Source organism: Dasypus novemcinctus, chromosome 1 (assembly GCF_030445035.2).
Source record: "Dasypus novemcinctus isolate mDasNov1 chromosome 1, mDasNov1.1.hap2, whole genome shotgun sequence".
Classification (NCBI taxonomy): domain Eukaryota; kingdom Metazoa; phylum Chordata; class Mammalia; order Cingulata; family Dasypodidae; genus Dasypus; species Dasypus novemcinctus.
In genome coordinates this window covers 97,146,637-97,167,240 of record NC_080673.1, presented here as the reverse complement: position 1 = coordinate 97,167,240, position 20,604 = coordinate 97,146,637, and the positions used below count along the sequence as shown (strand labels likewise).

The 20,604-nt window shown below is 34.7% G+C and overlaps 1 protein-coding gene across 1 annotated transcript in view; it reads right to left on the bottom strand.

Moving 5' to 3' along the window:
- TACR3 (tachykinin receptor 3) overlaps positions 1–20,604 on the bottom strand; it is a 106,258-nt gene that overhangs the window by 66,461 nt on the left and 19,193 nt on the right. Inside the window, exons 2-3 of the mRNA XM_058294677.2 lie at positions 11,992–12,180; positions 10,117–10,267 (exon numbers count right to left, since the gene is read on the bottom strand). Coding sequence (XP_058150660.1) covers positions 10,117–10,267; positions 11,992–12,180 — 340 coding nt within the window. The remainder of the gene's footprint in view (positions 1–10,116; positions 10,268–11,991; positions 12,181–20,604) is intronic.

Here is a 20,604-nt window from a genome sequence, read left to right as displayed (position 1 = left end):
GCATGACATTACACTATAAGTATGAACTGATACTTCATATATCATTGTTTCCTACGATTTCCCCCTTTCTAGTTTTCTTTCACATTATTACTCTAGTGAAGCACTTGCTGCAGTAAAAATAAAAACATTTATATTTTCTTTTTCCCAACTAGATAAGATTAGGACTAGGAGCAGAAGAAGAAAGGAGTGGAGGGGTGGCTGAGACTGGGCCAAAAGAAGTGTAGTTACTGGGGTCTTTCAATTTGGCAGAAGACTAATGTTCATCTTTGAGTGGAGGTGGTTCCATGCCAAGCTGTTCCTTCCCTACCTGCCCAATACATCACTTGCAGACAACCCACAGTCTAAACATGAACTATTCTAAGCCTCTCTGCGGTCACCCCTCGGGCTGAAGTGTGGTTTGCTGGCCTGGCGGGGGAGCAGCCGCGGCAGGCCAAGCCGCTGCCCCCATAATAGGGTGGCTGGTCGGACTCACCGCCACCCCTGAAGGGAGCTCGGCATGGGCGCAGAGTGCCCTCGGGTCTCCCCTTCTCGGCAGCCATGCTTCCGCAGCCGCCCCTCCTCCCGGATGGCGCCACACGATGCCTGTGGGGCGGCACCCTTCTTCTTCTTTCTCCTTGCGCAGGCACAGGGCGGAAAATTCCAGTCTGCCCTTTTCCCCTCCCCTGACAGCAACAGCCAGGCGTGGGTGGAAAAATCCAGTCTGCCCTCTTCCCTTCCCCCGACAGCAGCAACAGCCAGGCGTGGGCGGGAAACTCAAGTCTGCCCTCCACCCCAGCAACAGCAGCCACCAATCCCTAAACCCTGTCCCTTCCCCCAGCAACAGCGACAGCCAATCCCTAACCACCACCCCTCCCCCGTCCAGTACCGCCCACTGACCTTTCTCCGGCAATCAATCAGAACAGGGCGTGGCTTCGACCAATCAGCTTTCCCCAGCCCCTATAAAACTGTTGCCTCTCCCTCAATAAAGTGGACTTGCGTGTTTACCTTGTCTCCGCGGTAGTTCTTCTGCCGTGCGCCCTCCAGTCCTGAGAGGCCCCAACAAGGGCCTGGCCTCCCTTGTCCCCAGTTCGTCGCCTGCTTCTCCGGGCGACCCCTTCGTTGCCGGCTTCTCCGGGCAACCCCTTCATCGCTGGCTTCGCCGGGCGACCCCGTCAGCCGAACCGCGCAACCCCTTGTGAGACCGATCCCTCGTCTGCTGCCGGACCGACCCCTCGTCCCAAGCGGGACCGACCCCTCGTCCGCAGCCAGACCCCACCTCTACCAACTGAGCAAGCCGCCGCACCTCTCTGCACCTAACATAATGTGGGTGACTTTGGCTACTTGTGTGGAGCCAAAGATCTGAGGGAAAACTTGGCTTTTACCAAAATCAAATGCACAGAGTCCATTAGTAAATTCTCTATGAGCTTCACCTACTAATATTTCTAACATGAAATATATCCCATTTATAGGATTTTTCCTAAGGTTTAAATGAAATCACTTGTGCAATGCCTGGAACACTTTAGATATTGAGTAAATATTTGATGACTCTGTCGTGGATATTTATAGTTGGAAGGGATCTTAGAGATCTCTAGTTCAATCTATTTCATTTCACAATTAAGATGGTGAGCCCAGAGAAAAGTGGTGGTTTGACCAAAATTATACTACCAGTTCTAGAACTCAGCTGCTCTAAGTCTCAGTGCTCCTTCCACTATATTATAAAACCTTTTAGCTCTTCTGTTTTGCATCATTATATCACTCTCCTCCCTAACACTCTCTTGCTCTATCTCCTTTGGGCTCACACTATACACATTATTTTATTCTTTTTTTTTTTAAATCCAGATTTTCTCCAAAGAATAAGAAACAATTTTATTTGTATCTGTCTGCGGAGGTTTGGCAATGTAATTATTGTGGAATCGTTTTAGTTTCAGCAAATCCATTATTACTAGTATGCTTCAGGGTGTTGTATTGACTAAGGAGAATTTGTTAAGGGGTTTGTGCATTGTTTTTCCTTAGCTGGTATTAAAAGGAACTTTAAAATGTTAAAAAACAACAAACTCATTTGAACTGAAAACCAAAAAATACTGTGTATTTAGGTGATTTATCATTGCTAACAATCAAAAAACAGTTTTTCATTGGTGTGCCTTAGTATATATCTAAAATGGATGCCCCCTCACTGCATAAGTACATGCAGTCCCTGTTTACTCCTAACCTGTTTTCTAAGAATTAATTTTTCAGTTGACAGCTGGAACTGGAAAATAATCATTCCATGGAAACAGTGTTATTATAAATCTTAGTTATTTTAACTTATTTATTTGAACTCACTGATATGAAATAATTAGAATGAACAATCTCATAGAGTCAGAATCCAGAACATAGGTTACCAAGGGACATGGTGGGGGTAGGGAATAGGGAGTTAAAGCTTAAAATGTTCAGAGTTTTTAACTGGGACAATGGAAAAGTTTTGGTAATCACTGGTAGTGATGGTAGCACAACATTGTGACTGTAATTAACAGCACTGAATTACATATTTGAATGTGGTTAAAAGGGGAAATTTTAGGTTGCATACACACTAATAGAATAAAACTTTAAAAAATCCATGGAACTGTACAACACAAACAGTGAACCCTAAGTTAAACCATGGACTAGAATTAATAGTATAGTTATAAAAATGTGCTTTAATCAATTGTAACAAATGTTCCACACCAATGCAAGGTGTTAATAATAGGGTGATGTATGGAACCCTGTATTTGGTGTATGATTTTTCTATAAACCCACAACTGCTTGAATAAAAAGAAAGACAATCATTCCTATATAAAAATTAATATAGGAATTCAATTCGATTCAGTTCAATTCTGATTACAAAAGAATTCAAAGACAATACATAGAAATTTGTGAAAATTTATAAAAAATTGGAAAGGTAAACAAAAGAATAGAAGAAAATAAAAGTCATCTGTAATACTGGTAGAAACCCCCAAAAGGACATTATGGAGACATATGAAAACATTGAAATATTAGGAAATATATATACATGGAAATATTAAGTATTCAAGGAGTATGATGTGTGTAGCCTACTCTCAAATATCCAGAATATAGACAGATAGATAGAGACAGGGAGACACATATATAAAGGATGGATAGATGAAAGACAGAGAGATGAATGGACACACACACACACAGAAAGAGAGACAAAGAGAAAGAAAGAATATGAAAAGCAAATGTTGTAAAATGTTAAAACTGATGGACCTGGGTATCTGGGATGATTGTGCTGTAGTTCTCTGTATGGGGTTTGTATTATTTTTAGGGTTACAAATCAGATGTCTTTAGGGACGTGTGAGATAGCAAGGTGGACCTGGAGTTAACTTGGAGACTGCCAGCATTAGCTAAAAGTATGTTTATTTTCATACTTTAAAACCTTATGTAAACTAAAAACAAATAGACAACAACAACAAAACAAATTTGTAGACCAATTTGGCCTTTGGGCCTCTAATTTTCAAGCCTGGTTTATAGTATTGTTCAGGCATCCAGTGATCAGAAATAATTTCCGGATGAAAAATGACCTCTGTAGAGTCAGTTTATGGCTGACCACTAGGGGGAGTGAATGAAGCATTTACTCAACAGCCTGGCATAACCCTAGCTCTGGAACCTCCAACTAGAATTATTTTATTGTCTTTTACATTTTATTTCGGAGATGAAATAATGTAAATCTGCTGCAGTGGTAATGTCAATATTGCAATAAATTTGAAGTGTCAATGGTTTTTGATCTGCAACACCAACAAAATATAGTCTTACACACAAACTACCCTCATTTAAGACAAAAATATCTTCTTACCTGGAAACCATTTAGCAATGTTTACCTCCATGAACTCCATATACGTGCAGGAAACATAAGTAAATTCTGTTAGATTTCAGAATCATGATTAATTCTTAGGTACAGCATGTATTAGGAAGAGCAAGGATTCTGTGTTCAGACTACTCTTGTTTGACCTGCTTTACACTGATCATTGGGAGGTATAAATAAGGTAATATGTGTAAGATACTAAGTATACTACCTGACCCAATGCAAGCACTCAACAATATTTTATAATGAGACATAGTAAATTAATTTTCTTTCATGCCATATGTATTTGAAAACAACTTTTAATAATAACTTTAAAATAATATATTATTTTAAAATATTAATAAACTGATGTCACGGGGTTAGGTTAAACTTGAAAGTATTAATATTACTGAACAAATTAATAATTTACAAATGCAAAAGTAGTGATTTATACCATGGCAAAATATTTTCAGTTTTGTTAAAGTATAAACAACTTGTTGCATATATTAATGCATGCATGTCATAATAACTTGATTTGACACAAGACTTTTTAAACAGATGCTTATACAAAGAAATCTATATATATATCTTATATTTATCTAGTCTCTTCTATTTAAACTCATAAAGCCATGCCTTTTTTCATATTAAACTTTCAGCTTAGTTTTACATTTTCTGCTTTGATGAACACTTTCAAATTCAAGACAAATCAGATAGATTTTTTTTGTTTAAAATTTATCTCTGGATCTTATATAAATGAAAAGTGTGATAAAGGTAAGATACATTGGCACTTAGGGAGAGATTTATAGAATTACTGTGCAAGAGAGAAATCAGTTGTACAACTTCAATTACAGTTAGTGAGGATTGTGTGGCGGTTATCTCACATACAAAGCAGAAGATATGACTGCTTTTGCTATTGATGTTAAGTTACATTAAGCCAAGAACTCATGCCAGATCTCTGAACTCTTATATTTGGCTTTGCTTTCTACAGTCTAAATATTTTATTCATTAGCAAGTAAGAATGCTCCCATACAAGGCAATACCTGGTGTAACATAATCTTAATTGAATAATAAATACCCTAGATGGTTACATAATTTTCTTTCTTAAAAAAAATCCTTTAATGTAATAATACATTGTATTATTAATGTAGCAGTAAATAATACAATGGAACAATTCAAATGCACTACTGGTAATTAAACACACAGAAAAGATGTAAAGAATGATGTTATCTGATTTATTGTTTTCCCCTTGAACCTAGTACAGAAATTATAAAGGTTAAGAACACATTCTCTAAAATCAGACTTTCTTTCAAAATATAATAAAACTTAAAAAAAAAAAAAAAGACTTTAATAAAGGGAAAAAAAGGCTAGCCTTTCTGGGTTCAAATCTTGACTCTATCTTTGAATAGACCAGCGAGGTTACTTAATTCATCTAAAAATTGTTTATTCATCTGTAAAATGGAAATAACAATAAAGTTTCCTTCATGTGGTTCTCAGGATTGAATTTTCTCATTATTTAAAGCATCCAGGTCAAGCATTTGACATATAAAAATCACCAATAAATGCTAGTTGCTTTTATAGCATTATCGTGAGCATTGTTCTTTTTATTGGTGATCATAATTAGGTTTATTTTTTTCTCTCAAGTAGGCCAAAGTAAGGGAAGACTGGCATCATATATTTATAAGCATCTATTAGGTACCAGACACTTTGACACATACGTTATCTTGATTAACCCTCACCAAAATACTGCAAGAAAAGAAATATTCTTTCAGGACTTCATAAATAAGGAAACGGAGGCTGAGCAAACTAGAGGCAAGGAGCCAGTTACTAACAATCCAGAAATCAAGCTAGGCTGTCTGACTCCACAGTTCATCTCTGTCCCAAGATATAAGACTGCAAAGATACATGCTTGCATTTGTGTTAGATAGGAGATCCAAATGCCAGAAAGTCAAAGTGCCTCCCTCCTTGCAAAAGAAACCTTTATTTACGGCTCAAGAAACTCAACAAAAACAAGAATGTATGGGACACAATTCAGTTAAAATACATACAACACAATCTTACTTTTAACTAGATAAGATGATTATATATTTATATATAAAAGTAAACAAGCAATGATACCTAAGAAATTATGGAAAAAGAAAGATTAAATGAGGTAGAGGGTTTCTATACTAGATATTTTAAAATATTATAAAGTTTCATTAATTTAACCAGTGTGGTTGTAATGCATGTGTAAACAGGTAGGTCAGAGGAACAGAATAGAAAACACTGACAGTCTCAAACACATTTGGGAATATAGACATGATCAATGTAATACTTTAAATTAGTTTGGAAAAGAAGGACTGTTCAATATATGGTGATGGGAACAACAGGAAATCATCAAGATAAAGTAAAATTGGAGCCTGATCCCACAACTTACATAATAAATTTCAGATGGATCTAAGTTTTATACAGCAAACACTCCTTGAAACTCCTAAAAGAGTTTGATGAAATCTATTCTATCTGTATAGACTGTGATTTTATAAAATCTACGACAATTGCTACAGCTCTCAATTTCAAGTACCCACACATATGCATTGAGGATTGAGTTTGAGAATACTGGAGTATTGAGAATTACAGCAAATGTTATAGATTTTACATAGTAAGTTTCATTTTCCAGCCAGAAATCCATGATGACAGAACCTGGTCCTTATCTTTTCTGCCACTGTAATGGCGGAATGAGAAATATTCATGTGTAATCCGCAGAGAAATTTTTCCAAAAGATTGACAAGCACTCCAATGTTATAGATATTACCTCCTAAAAAGCTTATCTTTTAAAAAGGAATAAACCCTTTCACTTCTCAAATACTATTTGTGAAGCAAAAAAAAAAAAATCCCAGAAACGTTTCTAGTTTTTTTTCAACTTCTTTCCATTCACTGACACCTATAGAGAACAGGGAGAACACTTAACCAAAGAGTTGAAAGCAAATGGTATTGTCAATCACTGCAAAGCTCATGTGTAGAGAACTCTGCTGATTGCAGACTGTGGGGTGACCAAAATTAGGCAGAGTGAACAGTTATAAATTCCCTTTAGCTTTTCTGTTTGGATTAGAAGGGTTTCATGGTAATTGTCATATACATCATTGGTTTATGGTGTTTTTCATTGTTTAGTTTTGCTTTTAGTTCCTCTAAGACAGTTAGGCTTTTAAAGACCTAATTAGATACTCTTTTTTTGTCATACCATGCTGGGTTAAAATATATATAATTTCAGAAAGATAAAAGTCAAATAGTTTCTAATGGTGTTCATTGGTTCATCAACCAAAACAAAAAAATATTTGAATGGAAAATAGTTAGTAAGCATTTATGTACTTCACTATAATTTAAGGATAACTTTGGTTGACTTATACATATATAAAGTGCTTTTAAACTTTACATTACATTATATAAGAAAGAATTTATTATTACGCTAATAAACAGTTTTTCACCCTAGGATGACTCAGTTCTATATAGGTGGCTCAAATGTTGGACTAATCCATACAGATTATCTCCTAGATTTTATTAATATCAATCCTCTTGGAGGATTCTATTTTAATGAGGAAATGTTTCTAGAGATATTAACCTACTTTTCAAGATGAATATTTACTCTTTTTTTTTACCTGGTACTGGCTAGAACCAGTGGTATTTTTTTGAAACTATATATATTTTAGGCAGTAAATACATAAAGATCTAAAGGGTGTGGTTAATCCTAAATTATTGGAAAGTTTCATATTACCTTAACTTTTAGGTATGTTAAGTTCTATATAACTCAAAATGCAATATAGTCTCCTGGCTACTCTTCAAAGGATTTACACTTCAAGGCTTGAAATTGAGCACTATTCCTAAAGATCTTAAGAGTGAAATGGAGGCAAGGATCCTTAATAGTTGCAAAGCTCTTCTCTTAGTAACTTGACATTTCATCAGCTTTTATTTATGTCTTATAGATGGGTATTTGGGGGTTCAATCAACATCTGCTACTCTTTTATTACTAAGATACTGACTCAGTTGTTCATGGAGCTCTTTGTTCCTATAGTTGTGATGAATTTGCCCTATTGTAGCCAGTCTGTCTTATTTTCTCTCTTAAATCCAATCTGTAAATTCAAAGACAGTGTTTAGAAAAGAGAATATAATTGGCCCACTGATGGTAGAATGTATATCTATGATCTAGCTAGTCAAATAAAAACATGAAAATTACATGATTTCTAGAAATTGCTGTATTCCAAACCAAATCAGAACAATGTTTCAATTTTAGATGAAAAGAAATTAAGAGAAGAACAAGATCTATGTTGGAACTTTTCAATTTTGGACAAAATAGTTGCTGTTGCCTAGATACTGATGATTAGACCAATAAGTTAATGTGAAAGAAATTCAAGGGCAAGGTGATTCATGAGAAGTCCATGGCATGAATGCCATTTTGCATTATTTCAGTCCAGAGCACAATCTGAGAGACAGGCATGTGGACTAGATATTTAAAATGTCTCTTACTTTCTTGAAATATTCTAGAAAGGTGACACTCTCAGTTCAAGTTGATATTTCTATTTTGAAATTCTAGAGTAATTAAATCAAAAGGGATTACTAATTTCTTTCTATCACCAGTTAGAGAGGGGTATAGGCAAAAATATTCCCTCTTGCAATTGTTCACTGCGGGACTTTAAACTCAAAAATAAAAGGAACACAGATTAAATTCTCATTTCTTCCTGGAAAAACCTTCCATATAGATGAAGAAAAAAGAGACATTTTCTAAAATCACTGGGTTTATTTTAATTTTATTTAGAAGTAAAAGTAGGAAAGTTTTAAAAAGATGGCTGAATAAGAAGGAAATGATATAAATGCAAGAAACTAAGTGGGTTATAAAAAGACAGAAATGCATGGACATCAAGCCAGTTATTTAACATAATGATGCCAAAAACACAGTTAAAACAAAACATCCAAAAAAGAGTATCTTGCAATATAAACAAGATGTTAAAAATGAGCATGGAAATTAGAGAGAGTCAAACTGCTCATAGGAGATGACCATGTTATTGAAGTTCTCCTAGTTAATTTTAAGGTTCCTTTTTAAAAATATGCTAAAGGTATAATTTTATTGTTTGTTCACATCAGTTTTAAGATTCATTTTCTAAAAGATAAGTAAAATAATGTAAAAGCTAAAATAAGTAAATTGATGTGGACAAATTATGCTTATCTTTCTTTTTTTAAATACTAGAGATCATGATGAAATGTTAAATGGACACGAATCTTATCTACCATTATATGCCAATAACAAATCAATAAGACTTATTAGTACTGAACCAGAATCAATTTTCTACATTAGGTTTTCATTATGATTGCTGATTGTAGTTAAGTATTTTTAAGATTGTTGAGTGTATTTTAAGGAAAGTGTCCATGTGGTAGGTACTAGTTCTACATAGGCAAATGAATCATATATGGAATAAACAATAATTGGCCTATTCGCTATGATGTTTTCATCCTTGGAAAACCTCATGTTCATTAGGTACACATCAGCTGGAGACAGGTGGGTGGAACAGATGACTTTACCCTTTCACCTCAATGAATTTATGTAAAATCTCACTCACTGAGTTATATGATGATAGAAAATAATCGCAATAAAAAAATTCATCCTAGCAAAATGATAGATTAATTTTTAGTGGTTTTTTTTTTTTTTGGTTAATGTGAATGGGTTAGAAATAGGCTTGCTGCATGTCACTTAATAAATTGTTGCATAATATTCGTGATATTATTATTCTGATACACAGATATGCACGATGCTGTACAGAAACTAGATAAGGAAGAGGTAGTGGTGAGGTAGGGAAGGGAGAGGGAGAAAGAGTTAATAGGAAATTACAGTCCATACTAGAAAAGATATCACCATTCCAAGGGTAAATCAAGTTGTGGGCAGTTTATAGAGAACAAAAGAGGCAGAGGGAGTGCCTTTAATTGTGTTCAATAAAGGACAGATACAGACGGAGCTGTTAGAAATACAATCTACCTAGACCCCACTTAAAGGGTAATTTCAGCAGTTTCAGGTAGAATAATTGAGAATGCTCTGCAAAAAGTGATAAAAAGTCATTCTGTAAGGAAGTGTCTGTTCTATCACAGATAATGGATGTAGGCAATGGCTTATGGAAGACAGAAGGAAGGAAAAGTGGAAGGAAGGGAGGGCCAAAATTTTAAAAAGGAAAAAAGATAAAAAGAAAAAAGTAAAGTAGAAGCGAAACATCAAAGTACAGGATATTAAAATGTTGTAAGTAGGTGTTTTCATACTGGTGTGCCACAACTTACACAAATGCTTGTTAAATTACAGGGAACAGTACCTTTCTTTTAGCCTTTAGCTGCTCATGATACTTGTCACAGGTATCTCCTGGGATCTCTCCTCCCCAGAGAGTAATCCCAACGATGGTGTACGTAATACCCATGATGAGCAGGGGGAAACAGTACACCAGTATAATGACAATAATATGGTAGCTGCAAGAAATAAAAAAAGATATGTCTGAAGAGCATATTGGGATGACATGTTTGAGAATTTGATTCCGTTAACTTTTAAATCCTAATTTAAAATACCTTATGATTATTTCCATATTATCTCTATGTTATCATTTTACAAATCCATCAAAACGATCATGCTTCTGTCACCTACAGTCATATTCCAAATGGTGCTACTTGATCTTTGTCAACCTTTGCTTAACATATGGGAACAATAGCTGAGCAAAAGTACTCATTTAAATTGCACACATTCCCTTGCCTAGAGACCCAGAATGCGTATCTTTCCTGTGCTTGGTAATTGTTGAGCTAAACTGTTTGAATTTATCATCAGAGGGAAAGGGGTGGGACAGAAAAAGCTAACTGACTCATATATTTTTTCATGGATCCATAATGATTCCACAAGTTATTGGACTGTGATAAAAAATCAAGTAAAGGCATATTTCCAATATCATGGTGCATCTGATTCTTTTGTTATTTTGGTAAATAACATTCAGACATAGTATATATTATATCAAAGACATGAAACTACATACTGTTAAATAAAATTCTGGGATTTCATATGTTCAATCAAAATTATAAGGATGCAATTAGGAGGAATAAAAGGGCACCCATAAGATAACAACCCAAACAGAAATTTTACAAATATTTGTGTGGCTTCTATTGTCATAGGAAGGTTTTAAAGCAATTAAGGAGTTTGATGTAAGTCCTTCTTTATAATTGAGTTTTTTTTTAAAATAAAGGAATTCTTAAACTTCCTTGCTTCCAGTTCCTGGAAGCTTTCACTAGTTTTTGATTTAAAGTCAATGGAGAACTAATTCGGTGAGGAAATAATTTAATACTAAGGAAAATAATACTATGCAAATTGATTTATTAATATAATGGATAGTATATAGTATTCAGTTTAATAACTGCTGCTTGCTTTTCCTTGAATAAATGCTTCCTAACACTTTTTAAAATTTGAATTCTGCCTAGAGTAGAGGTAGATAAAATAGCTCCTTTAAAAGAGAAACATTATATCTACATCATTAAATAGGCTACTAGGGTAGGAAAATAAGCATTTTATTCAAATAAAATTTCAGTGATCAGAAAAAAGTATAAAATGAATACTTTTACTTTTCTTAAGGTGGTCCACACTGTGAGATACCATGTTCTATTGTATAGTATTATTTCTTTTCAAACTTAGGGTTCAGGTTTCTTTATTGCTAAAACAAACAAAAAGGAAATCAAGCCAAAACTAATTAAAGAAATTTCCAGGACTCCCCTTTCTTTCCCACCCAGGATCCTTAAAAGAACAATTAACATCTTTGGACTTCATTTCCTCCTTTCTCACTTGTTTCTCAATCAATAACAATCTGCTTTCCTTTGTGCACTGCTTTCAATTCCAGTGCTCTTGGAAATACCTAGTTCAAGGATATGCTCATTGTTTAAAACTTGAATAAGACGTCATCTTCTACAGGAAGCTCTCCAGGAGCCACCACATATAAAAATCATCATGTTTTCTAACCAGAAACATCTGTTAACTTATACAACTTTATATAGGCCATATAATGCTGATTATAATATTTTTTAGTATCTCTTTTCCCAAGCAATGCACAAGCCCCTGAGGGGAGTGTCTATGTCTTCTTTACATAATTGTTGTTTCTAACCTACAGTTTCCTAAATGTTTGATAAATGGTATTGAGAAACATAATAGAAAATTAACTTACATGAAATGTTGTTTGGGACCTTCCGGCCATTGCACGTAACAAAGAGTACGACCCGGCATGACTTTGGTTTTGGAGTAAAGACACTGAGGGAAAGCAAGTAGAAATGCTAGGATCCAAATACTTCCAATGACAAGTTTGGTGGCTGTGGCAGACAGTCTGGGTTTCAAGGGATCAATAATGGCCATATACCTATAAAAACAAACAAACAAAACCATTTTGTAAAGTAGCTCTCTTGTTAAAGGATTTGAAATTGAGATTCAAAGGAGTTTCAGTGGCTGGGCTGGGTAAACAAGACAGTAAGGATTTTGCTTGTGTAGAGGCAGCAGAAATGATGAAAGTGGCATTGACCCAGCAATTGGGAAGATCTGGTTCCTATTCTGTCACTTATTTAACTTTTTTGAAATTCAGCTTAGTTATTTTAAAAATAGAAATAAAAGCACCCACGTTTTAGGGGTCAAGTAAGGATCAATATAAGTAAGTGCCACATGGGAGGTCCGCGGTTCAAACCCCGGGCCTCCTTGACCCATGTGCAGCTGGCCCATGCGCAGTGCTGATGCGCGCAAGGAGTGCCCTGTCACGCAGGGGTGTCCCTGCGTAGGGGAGCCCCACGCGCAAGGAGTGCGCCCCGTAAGGAGAGCCGCCCAGTGCGAAAGAAAGTGCAGCCTGCCCAGGAATGGAGCCGCACACATGGAGAGCTGATGCCTCAAGATGACACAACAAAATGAGACACAGATTCTGGGTGCCGCTGACAAGAATACAAGTGGACACAGAAAAACACAGTGAATGGACACAGAGAACAGATAACTGACGGGGGGGGGGGGGGGAGGGAAAGGGAGGAGAAATAAATAAAAAATAAATCTTTAAAAAATATATATAAGTGGAAGATTTTGATTATTTGATGCTGTGCTTAGCATAGCACCAAATCATTAGAATTCAAAATGTCTGCTAAACTGATTTAGGAAGGCATGTAATAAGTGCTTAAAAATACTAGTTCTCACCTTTTTTCTTACTTATGTTTAAGTTCTTAAAAGAAAATGCTAGAGAAATGATATAAATAATACATTATTAACAAGTATAGGAAACCCTGTGAAAGATATCATCATCATATTCATTTAAAAGGAGCAAGAGGCAAGTTCAAAACTCAGTTAAGGACGAATAAGTCAAGTTTGATTTAAGTTATGCCTTCCTATTACCTACCAAAATCATCATGATGCCTATCTATGCAATCACGTATAACACAGTTGTTATGTGAAAATATACTTGAGCCTCTAAAAAAACATATCTCTCTTAGAGTGTAACACTTTGGAAAGTTGGGAAATATCTGAACATACTAATGAAAGTCAAACTTTACTCACTACTCTTCAGAGCAGAAAATAATATACACAAAAGTTTTGTTTTGTAGTCATTAATAAAACACATTATTTTATTTTCACCATTGATTATATTCTCAGATATATTTTGAATTTTGCCAAACTTTCAAGGCAATACTTTCATCAAAGAATGAGTTACTTAAGCCAAAAACATTTTGACTTTAAGAATACATTTCAAAACAGGCATAATTCATCAATTTGTTTATTGCTCTCAGCCTTTGTATCTATTAGTCAGAATTAGGTCTTTGGTAGATATGTTTGATCTTGTTATATATCATTCTTAATATTAACTTTAGTCACAACTTATGTAAAACATTCTTAATTCATTATATATGATAGCTAATAGGTAAATGTGAATTGGTGATATGAAAAGATAACTAGAAAAGCAGTCCCTCGGTTTAGAAAAATAAAGTGAACTATATAAAGTAAATAAAATGTACATGTTTGGAATCAAGGACTCTTTAAAACCTAAACTTCTCATACTTATATTGGTGAAGAAGAATGATAGCAACATTTATTGATTGCTAACCATGTGCAGGTACTTTATTCATGTGCAGGTACTTTATTCATGAATTATATATATTTAAGATAAAAATAACACACTAAATGGGATATATCATTATCCCTATTTTGCAGAAAAAGAGGAGATAAAACCTTCGGTGATGAATACTGCAAGAAATGTTGACTCAGTTGAGGACTTAGCTGTTCTACAGCAATTTTGCAAGGAAAGGAGTAGGGGACATATCCGAATTCACTCTCCTGCTTTTTCATCTCCTGCTGGTGTTTCCCCTTAGGCAAAGCCAAGAAGCCAAAAAGCAGGTGGCCCTACTGATGCAGTCCACAAAGGTTGTCTGCCTGGTGGGAAGGGTACAGAGAAAAGAGTGGAAAAGTTAAAGAGTGTATCAAAACTAAAAAAATGGGAAAATAATCCAGCTCAAATAACTTTGTGTTTTCACATGCAGTTTCCTTGATGGAATGATTTTCTTTTGCTTATTGCATTATCTGAAGTTCTATAGTTGAAAAACTTACACCCATTCTTTAATTTCCACTCTGATATAGAATTATCACTGTAGATTCTTTCCTCTCTCTTTTTCCAGAGCTAGTTTCTGCATCCTCACAGGACTCCACTGGCATTATGCTTATATTTTGATTTTAGCACATTGTTCTAAATGAGCTACTAGAGGCAGGGATACTGATTTACTTTTTCTATGTTCTTTAGCACCTCACTGAGTAGCAGGCTCATAGCAACATCATTGGTGAATATTGATTGCAAATGGTTGATGAGCATTTGGAAGATGGATGAATGAAAAATAGTTTGCAAATGAAGACTTCAGCATGCATACATTTAAAAAAAGGCATGTTCTTAACTTTGCTAAATAGGAATAATAAACATAATGGAGGGTATGATTATTAAGTTGAAATGAAATTTAATAATACGATGTACTCAAAGAGACTTAGAAATATTAAACACAATAGGCACATAACCTAAATCATCCTAAACTATATTGAATAAAAAAATTAACAATTGGGAAGAATAGAGTTAAACTTGAGATGAAAAACAAGCAAATAAGATAATATATTTAAAGTGCTTCTAAACTACTTTTATTGGTATGGAAAGAAAAATAAATTTACACTGAAATTCTAATCTCAGTATTAAGAAACTGCTTTTGACATTGTCCCTCATTTCTTTAACTAAAATATATCCCATTGGGCTAGTATAAAATTGTTACCTCTCTTCTAAATTGCTACTTTAAAGCAATTTCTTGAATGGAAAGGAGAGTAATAATATTTATGCAACTTGAATAGGACAGCTAGTACTCAGTGATTCAGTGATTAAATGGAAATGTTCAGTGTTACACTTGGAGATTTTGCGAGTCCTTTGGGTACACTAGGAATTAATTCCCTTCACTTCCTTCTAATATGAATCTACAGAACATGAGGCTCCTTTCTGGTGTAAATAGTAGACTATGGCAGTATCAGTATATTATCCTGATGGTGCCCATCAAACAGAAGGACTTCTAAACTTTAAGTGTACTTAAGTTGTGATGAGGTAAATGCTTAGTTAACTGTACAAGTGGAATAAAACAGGTCATAAATAATTTCAAAAGCCAATAGCAAAGATGTGAAATGGAGACTTTTTCCTTGGCTGACTTTCTTTTTAATTATATTTTCATGATATCCTATTAAATCTAATTTGAACACAAATTAATTGGTGGTAGTGAAACGAGTTTAAAAACTTGTCTCTGTTCATTCATTAATTTATTCATTCAATAAATATGAATAGAGCTCTAAATCTATGCATGAATTAGTCTAGGTACTGTGACATAAAAGAGAACAGTAAACACTATGAAGAAAAACAGGAAAAGAAGTGGAGAGAAAATAACAAGACATTGTTCTTTTAAATGGTGGTCAGTTCATACATGAGATATACTGAGAAAATGAAAAGTCAGCTGTTCATTTCTTCGTAAGAGTTGCTTCTCTGTCCTTTCACTCCTGGCACACATTAAAATACAATTATTTATTATTAATAGCCTTTGCTCTTTGTGGGACATTAGTCTCCCAAGTCTTCCTGAGGTCATGGTAGACAAATGATTTAATAGTCATATAATCTGACTTCAAGGAGCAAGTGTTTTCCAGGTCTGTCATTTTCATCCATCTCACCACTGGAGCAAATCAGAGATGGTAGACAGTTCAGTTAATTTGAAAAATCATTCCAGTATTGAATTATCAGTTTCCCAAACAGTGAATTTCAGTTCCATTAATTTTAGGACATTATTATGCTCAAGTTATAATCCTCATGAAGTGGTAAATGACATCTGTGATGCATTACAATGTCAAGAAAGTAAAATTCAGTTCCGTAGGCCCTAACTGCCTGGTTGCATTGCTTTCTGCTAGATAAAGGCCACCCAGGAGACTTAAATCTTTGGACTGTCCATGTGCCAGCTGGGCCCTGAATCTCAATGGAGTTGCAACACCTACTCTCCAGTTCATTGGTCTCACCCAGGACAACTAACATGGAGGTGATGTTGGACAACTACCATACCAAAGAACTGAAAGAGTCTACAACTGCAAGCAAGAGAGTCCCATCCATCTGTCCTATGGGTTCACAACCCCCTCTCAATTAGAGGTGGAGTGGACATCACCATCCCCAAATCCTAAGGATTGGGGAATGAACTATGGACTAAAGTAGACTTATTGGTATTCTACTATAGACTTATTGTGATTCTAGCAATAGAAGAACTTATATAATTGATGTGGAGGCAGTGACACTGGAGGTTCTGAGGTCAGGGAGCGAGAAAAACAGGTATATTACAGGGACATTTTTGGGACTTGGGAATTGTTCTGAATGACATTGCAATGACAGATACAAGCCAGTATAAATCTTGCCATAATACAAAATTGTGTGGGAGAGAGTGTAAACTATAATGTAAACTTTAATTCACACTTAGTGGTAATGCTCCAAAACATGTTCATCAATTGCAATGAATGTACCTTACTAATGAAAGATATTGTTAATTTGGGAAAATGTGGGAGGTGTGGGAGCAAGGCATATGGGAATCACCCATATTTTTTATGTGACATTTGTATAATCTAAGTATCTTTAAAAAAAATTAGAATGAAAAAATAGAAAACTAAGCAAAACAAAACAAAAAAAACTACTAGAAGATAATGTAGGGAAACATCTACAAGACCTTATCGTAGGTGGGAGTCTCTTAAACCTTACACACAAAGCATGAGCAACAAAAGAAAAAAATAGATAAATGGGACCTCCTCAAAAGTAAACATTTCTGCACCTCAAAGAACTTTATGAAGAGGGTAAGTAGGCAGCCTACGCAATGGGAGAAAATATTTGGAAATCACACATCCAACAAGGGTTTCATATCCATGATATATAAAGATATACTACAGGTCAGCAAGAAAAGGAAAAGTGACCTAATTAAAAAACAGGCAAAAGACCTAAGTAGACATTTTTCTAAAGAAGAAATATGAATGGCAAAAAGCACATGAAAAAAATGTTCAACATCACTGGCTATTATGAACTGAAAATCAAAGCTACAATGAGATATCATTTCACATCTAATAGACTGGCCACCATTAACAAAATAGAAAACCACAAGTGTTGGAGAGGATATGAAGAGATAGGAACACTTATTCATTTTTGCTGGAATGCAGAATGGTACAGCCACTGTGGAAGAATTTATGTTGCATTTGCATATCAGTGAGAAAAGAAATGAATGACAATGATAAAGAAACATCCTTTATTTACTAAAATAAATAAAACATCAAAAGTTAAAAAAAAAAAAAAGAAAGCCCATCAGAATCCTGCACTGGTATTCCCCTGTTCCAATATAGAAAAATAGATTCACATTTTCTATGTGTAGAACTATGCTTGTGTCTTTGGTATTACAGAGGGACAAATAATGGTTGTCATTGTTACCTTAATAGCAGTACATGGCAATCATAGAACTGATATTGTTAGGCAGGTGATTAAAGTTTTCTGGAGTGGGTGTCATTATACCTGGCTTTTAGAAGCCAGAACTCAAAATAACTGATGTAGTAGTATTCTTGGTTTTCATGAAATGGGTGCAGAATTTCCCACACCAAATGATCTATTGTAACTAGATTTTGAAATGCACTAAAATGATCCTCAACCATCCTAGTGTTAGGTGTAGTGCTGACTGTGGGAAGTTGAGTGAGATAGGAGAATGTGGCGCTCTACTTGTTTTACAAGAGTAAAATAAATCTTTTTGAAAGTTCAGTTTGGGGGTGCACATTTAATTTTTGTCATATTTTATAATGTAATGGTGACTTTTGAGAACTATAAGGAAAAGTAAATAGAATGATGGATCTTAATGGAAACTCTCCAGTACCAGAGAAATAAAAGATTGAATAACAATGTTCTTTGACAAAAGACTCAGTAAAACTCCATAGAATGCAGATTTGGGACACTACAAACTACTGTATTAGGTTTCTACAATATGGATAGCTGGTTGTGACAAAATAAGACTTGTAGCATCTTTGATTCCATTAAATTATGTCACATTATCATTTTACCAAGCAATTATCTTTCCTTTTAAATCCCTTAAATCCTTTAATTGAAAGTACTCTTTAATTCCTGTCAAATTATGCCTCAGATCAGACTGTATTCAAGCAATGTGCAGTACTTGAGAATAAATAAAAGTAGGGTGCCCCCCATGGTGTTAGTGAGGGTAATAGTGCCAAGAGAAGTAATTTATATCACTAAATTGGTTAGGAACTTCAGAAATAAAATGCTTATTTCACTATTTTATCTGTAATCATTAAGTTTATATTTATTTATTAATAAAAACTTGAAGAAATTAGAATCTGTCCCAAGAATAGCTAAGCCTTAGATTCCCAAGTCATGCCTTATAAATGTTCCCTATCCGTTCCAGTGTATAAAATATATGTGCAATATTCAGTCACTTGAAAACCTTCTGTTTACCTACACCAGTGGACAAGGTAGGTGAAAGCAGAATGTAATGTAATCAGACTTCCCAACTGGCAGAGACAGTAATTGTTCTATACCTATGCATGCTGATGTTATCGCAGAAAGCTATGGACACTACTTAGTGTTCATGCAACAATAACTAAAGCTTTAGTACTGCCCCTCAGAATGATTCTCCTTATTTCTACATTTACATCTTTTGGAACACAGAATACTAAAAGAATTCTTACTATTTCATCACGAAATATTAGATGCTTATTGCTAGTCAAGTATACAGTGCTATTGAGATTATGTGACCAGTGCCCTCGAGGATCTTACAATCTGTTCCTTGAAGAACAGGCAGATGGTTTTAGTTGTTTCTTGTCAATAAAGTTGTGCTTTGAGTCATTTTTCCAAAGTAGGAATACATTTTGTGTTAATGCATCTTCTGCTCCATTTTCCTTATTAATGTCTTCTTTATCAAGGGTACTGACTGGATCTAAGGGTGATGTTGACTTTATAGAAAAAAAGGGAGTTAATTAGCCAATGTTAATTAGCCTGGATACTTTTACTATTATTAGAATGGTAGGCTAACCAATTGAAGTAGCAATTACACCCACCAAACACAACAAATAAAATGGTACCTAAACACAGGAAGTTTTATTCTGTTGAGTTAGAAATATGTAAGCCAGATAGGAAGGGAAAAATGGAAACAGACCTAGCAGAAATGAAGGTACACACATTCTATAGGAACCATTGTGGAAATTTGCTCTAGACACAATCCAAAAGAGGGTTGCCAGATTAATTTAAAAGACATATATATTTTTCATAATTACCAAGTAGGAACACAATAACAGCTATAAATAGAATAGCTTTTCATTTGAACCTTAATATGTAGCTAAGAATGGAAATCTGGTCAGGAGGCCACTTTCTCGTTAATCTGGGCATTATCCACTAAACTGTTCCGTTACCTAAAATTATTAATGACATATATAGATTTTCTGTTTTTGTTTTCTCACCATCTGGGGATCATTTTTGCTCTCTAAAATAGGAATACTTTTTTATGTTCACACTTAATAGGGCTAATGAGGTGACTGGAAATTAATGATAGCTATTATGATACCTTGCCAATATTCAGAGATTACTTAGTAAATGCTATTACTTTAACACAACAATTTTCAAAAGACAGTGACAATTTACTGGGTAGTTTTTTTCTGTTTGAACCGAACTTTTCTCTCAAATTACTTTTCTGTCCTTTTAAGATAAACTATTTTATTTTTAAAAAATGGCAATATACAGTTCCTTATAAAATATTGCACCTTCTCATTGCAGCCAGAAGGTTGTCCTGCTTGTTTAGACTGGTGCAATAGGATATTTTTTATATCTATTTACCAAACTCAGGATGACTTTTAACCTCAGAGAAAAACTCCCGAAAAGATCAAAACCACACACAGTATTCCATACAATGATCCTCAATCACTCCCCAAAAAAACAAATTTAAATACCCACACTTTGTGAAAGAGCTCTCAGGTCCATTCACCTTTCTGTGCTAGGAATTATTTCCTAAGATGTAGTGTCTCTCTCATGTCATGAAATATATTTACAGAAATATATTAGACATATCATTCTTTTTCCCTGGCATCATCCCTTCATTTATAATTCACTAGGATTCATATGTCATGTAATTTTGTAGCTGAAAGGGATCTTACATTAATTATGTTGCAAATAGGTTAACAACATAATTAAAAAGTAAAAGGATTGAAAAAGTTATACCATCTAAGTACTAATAAAAAAATG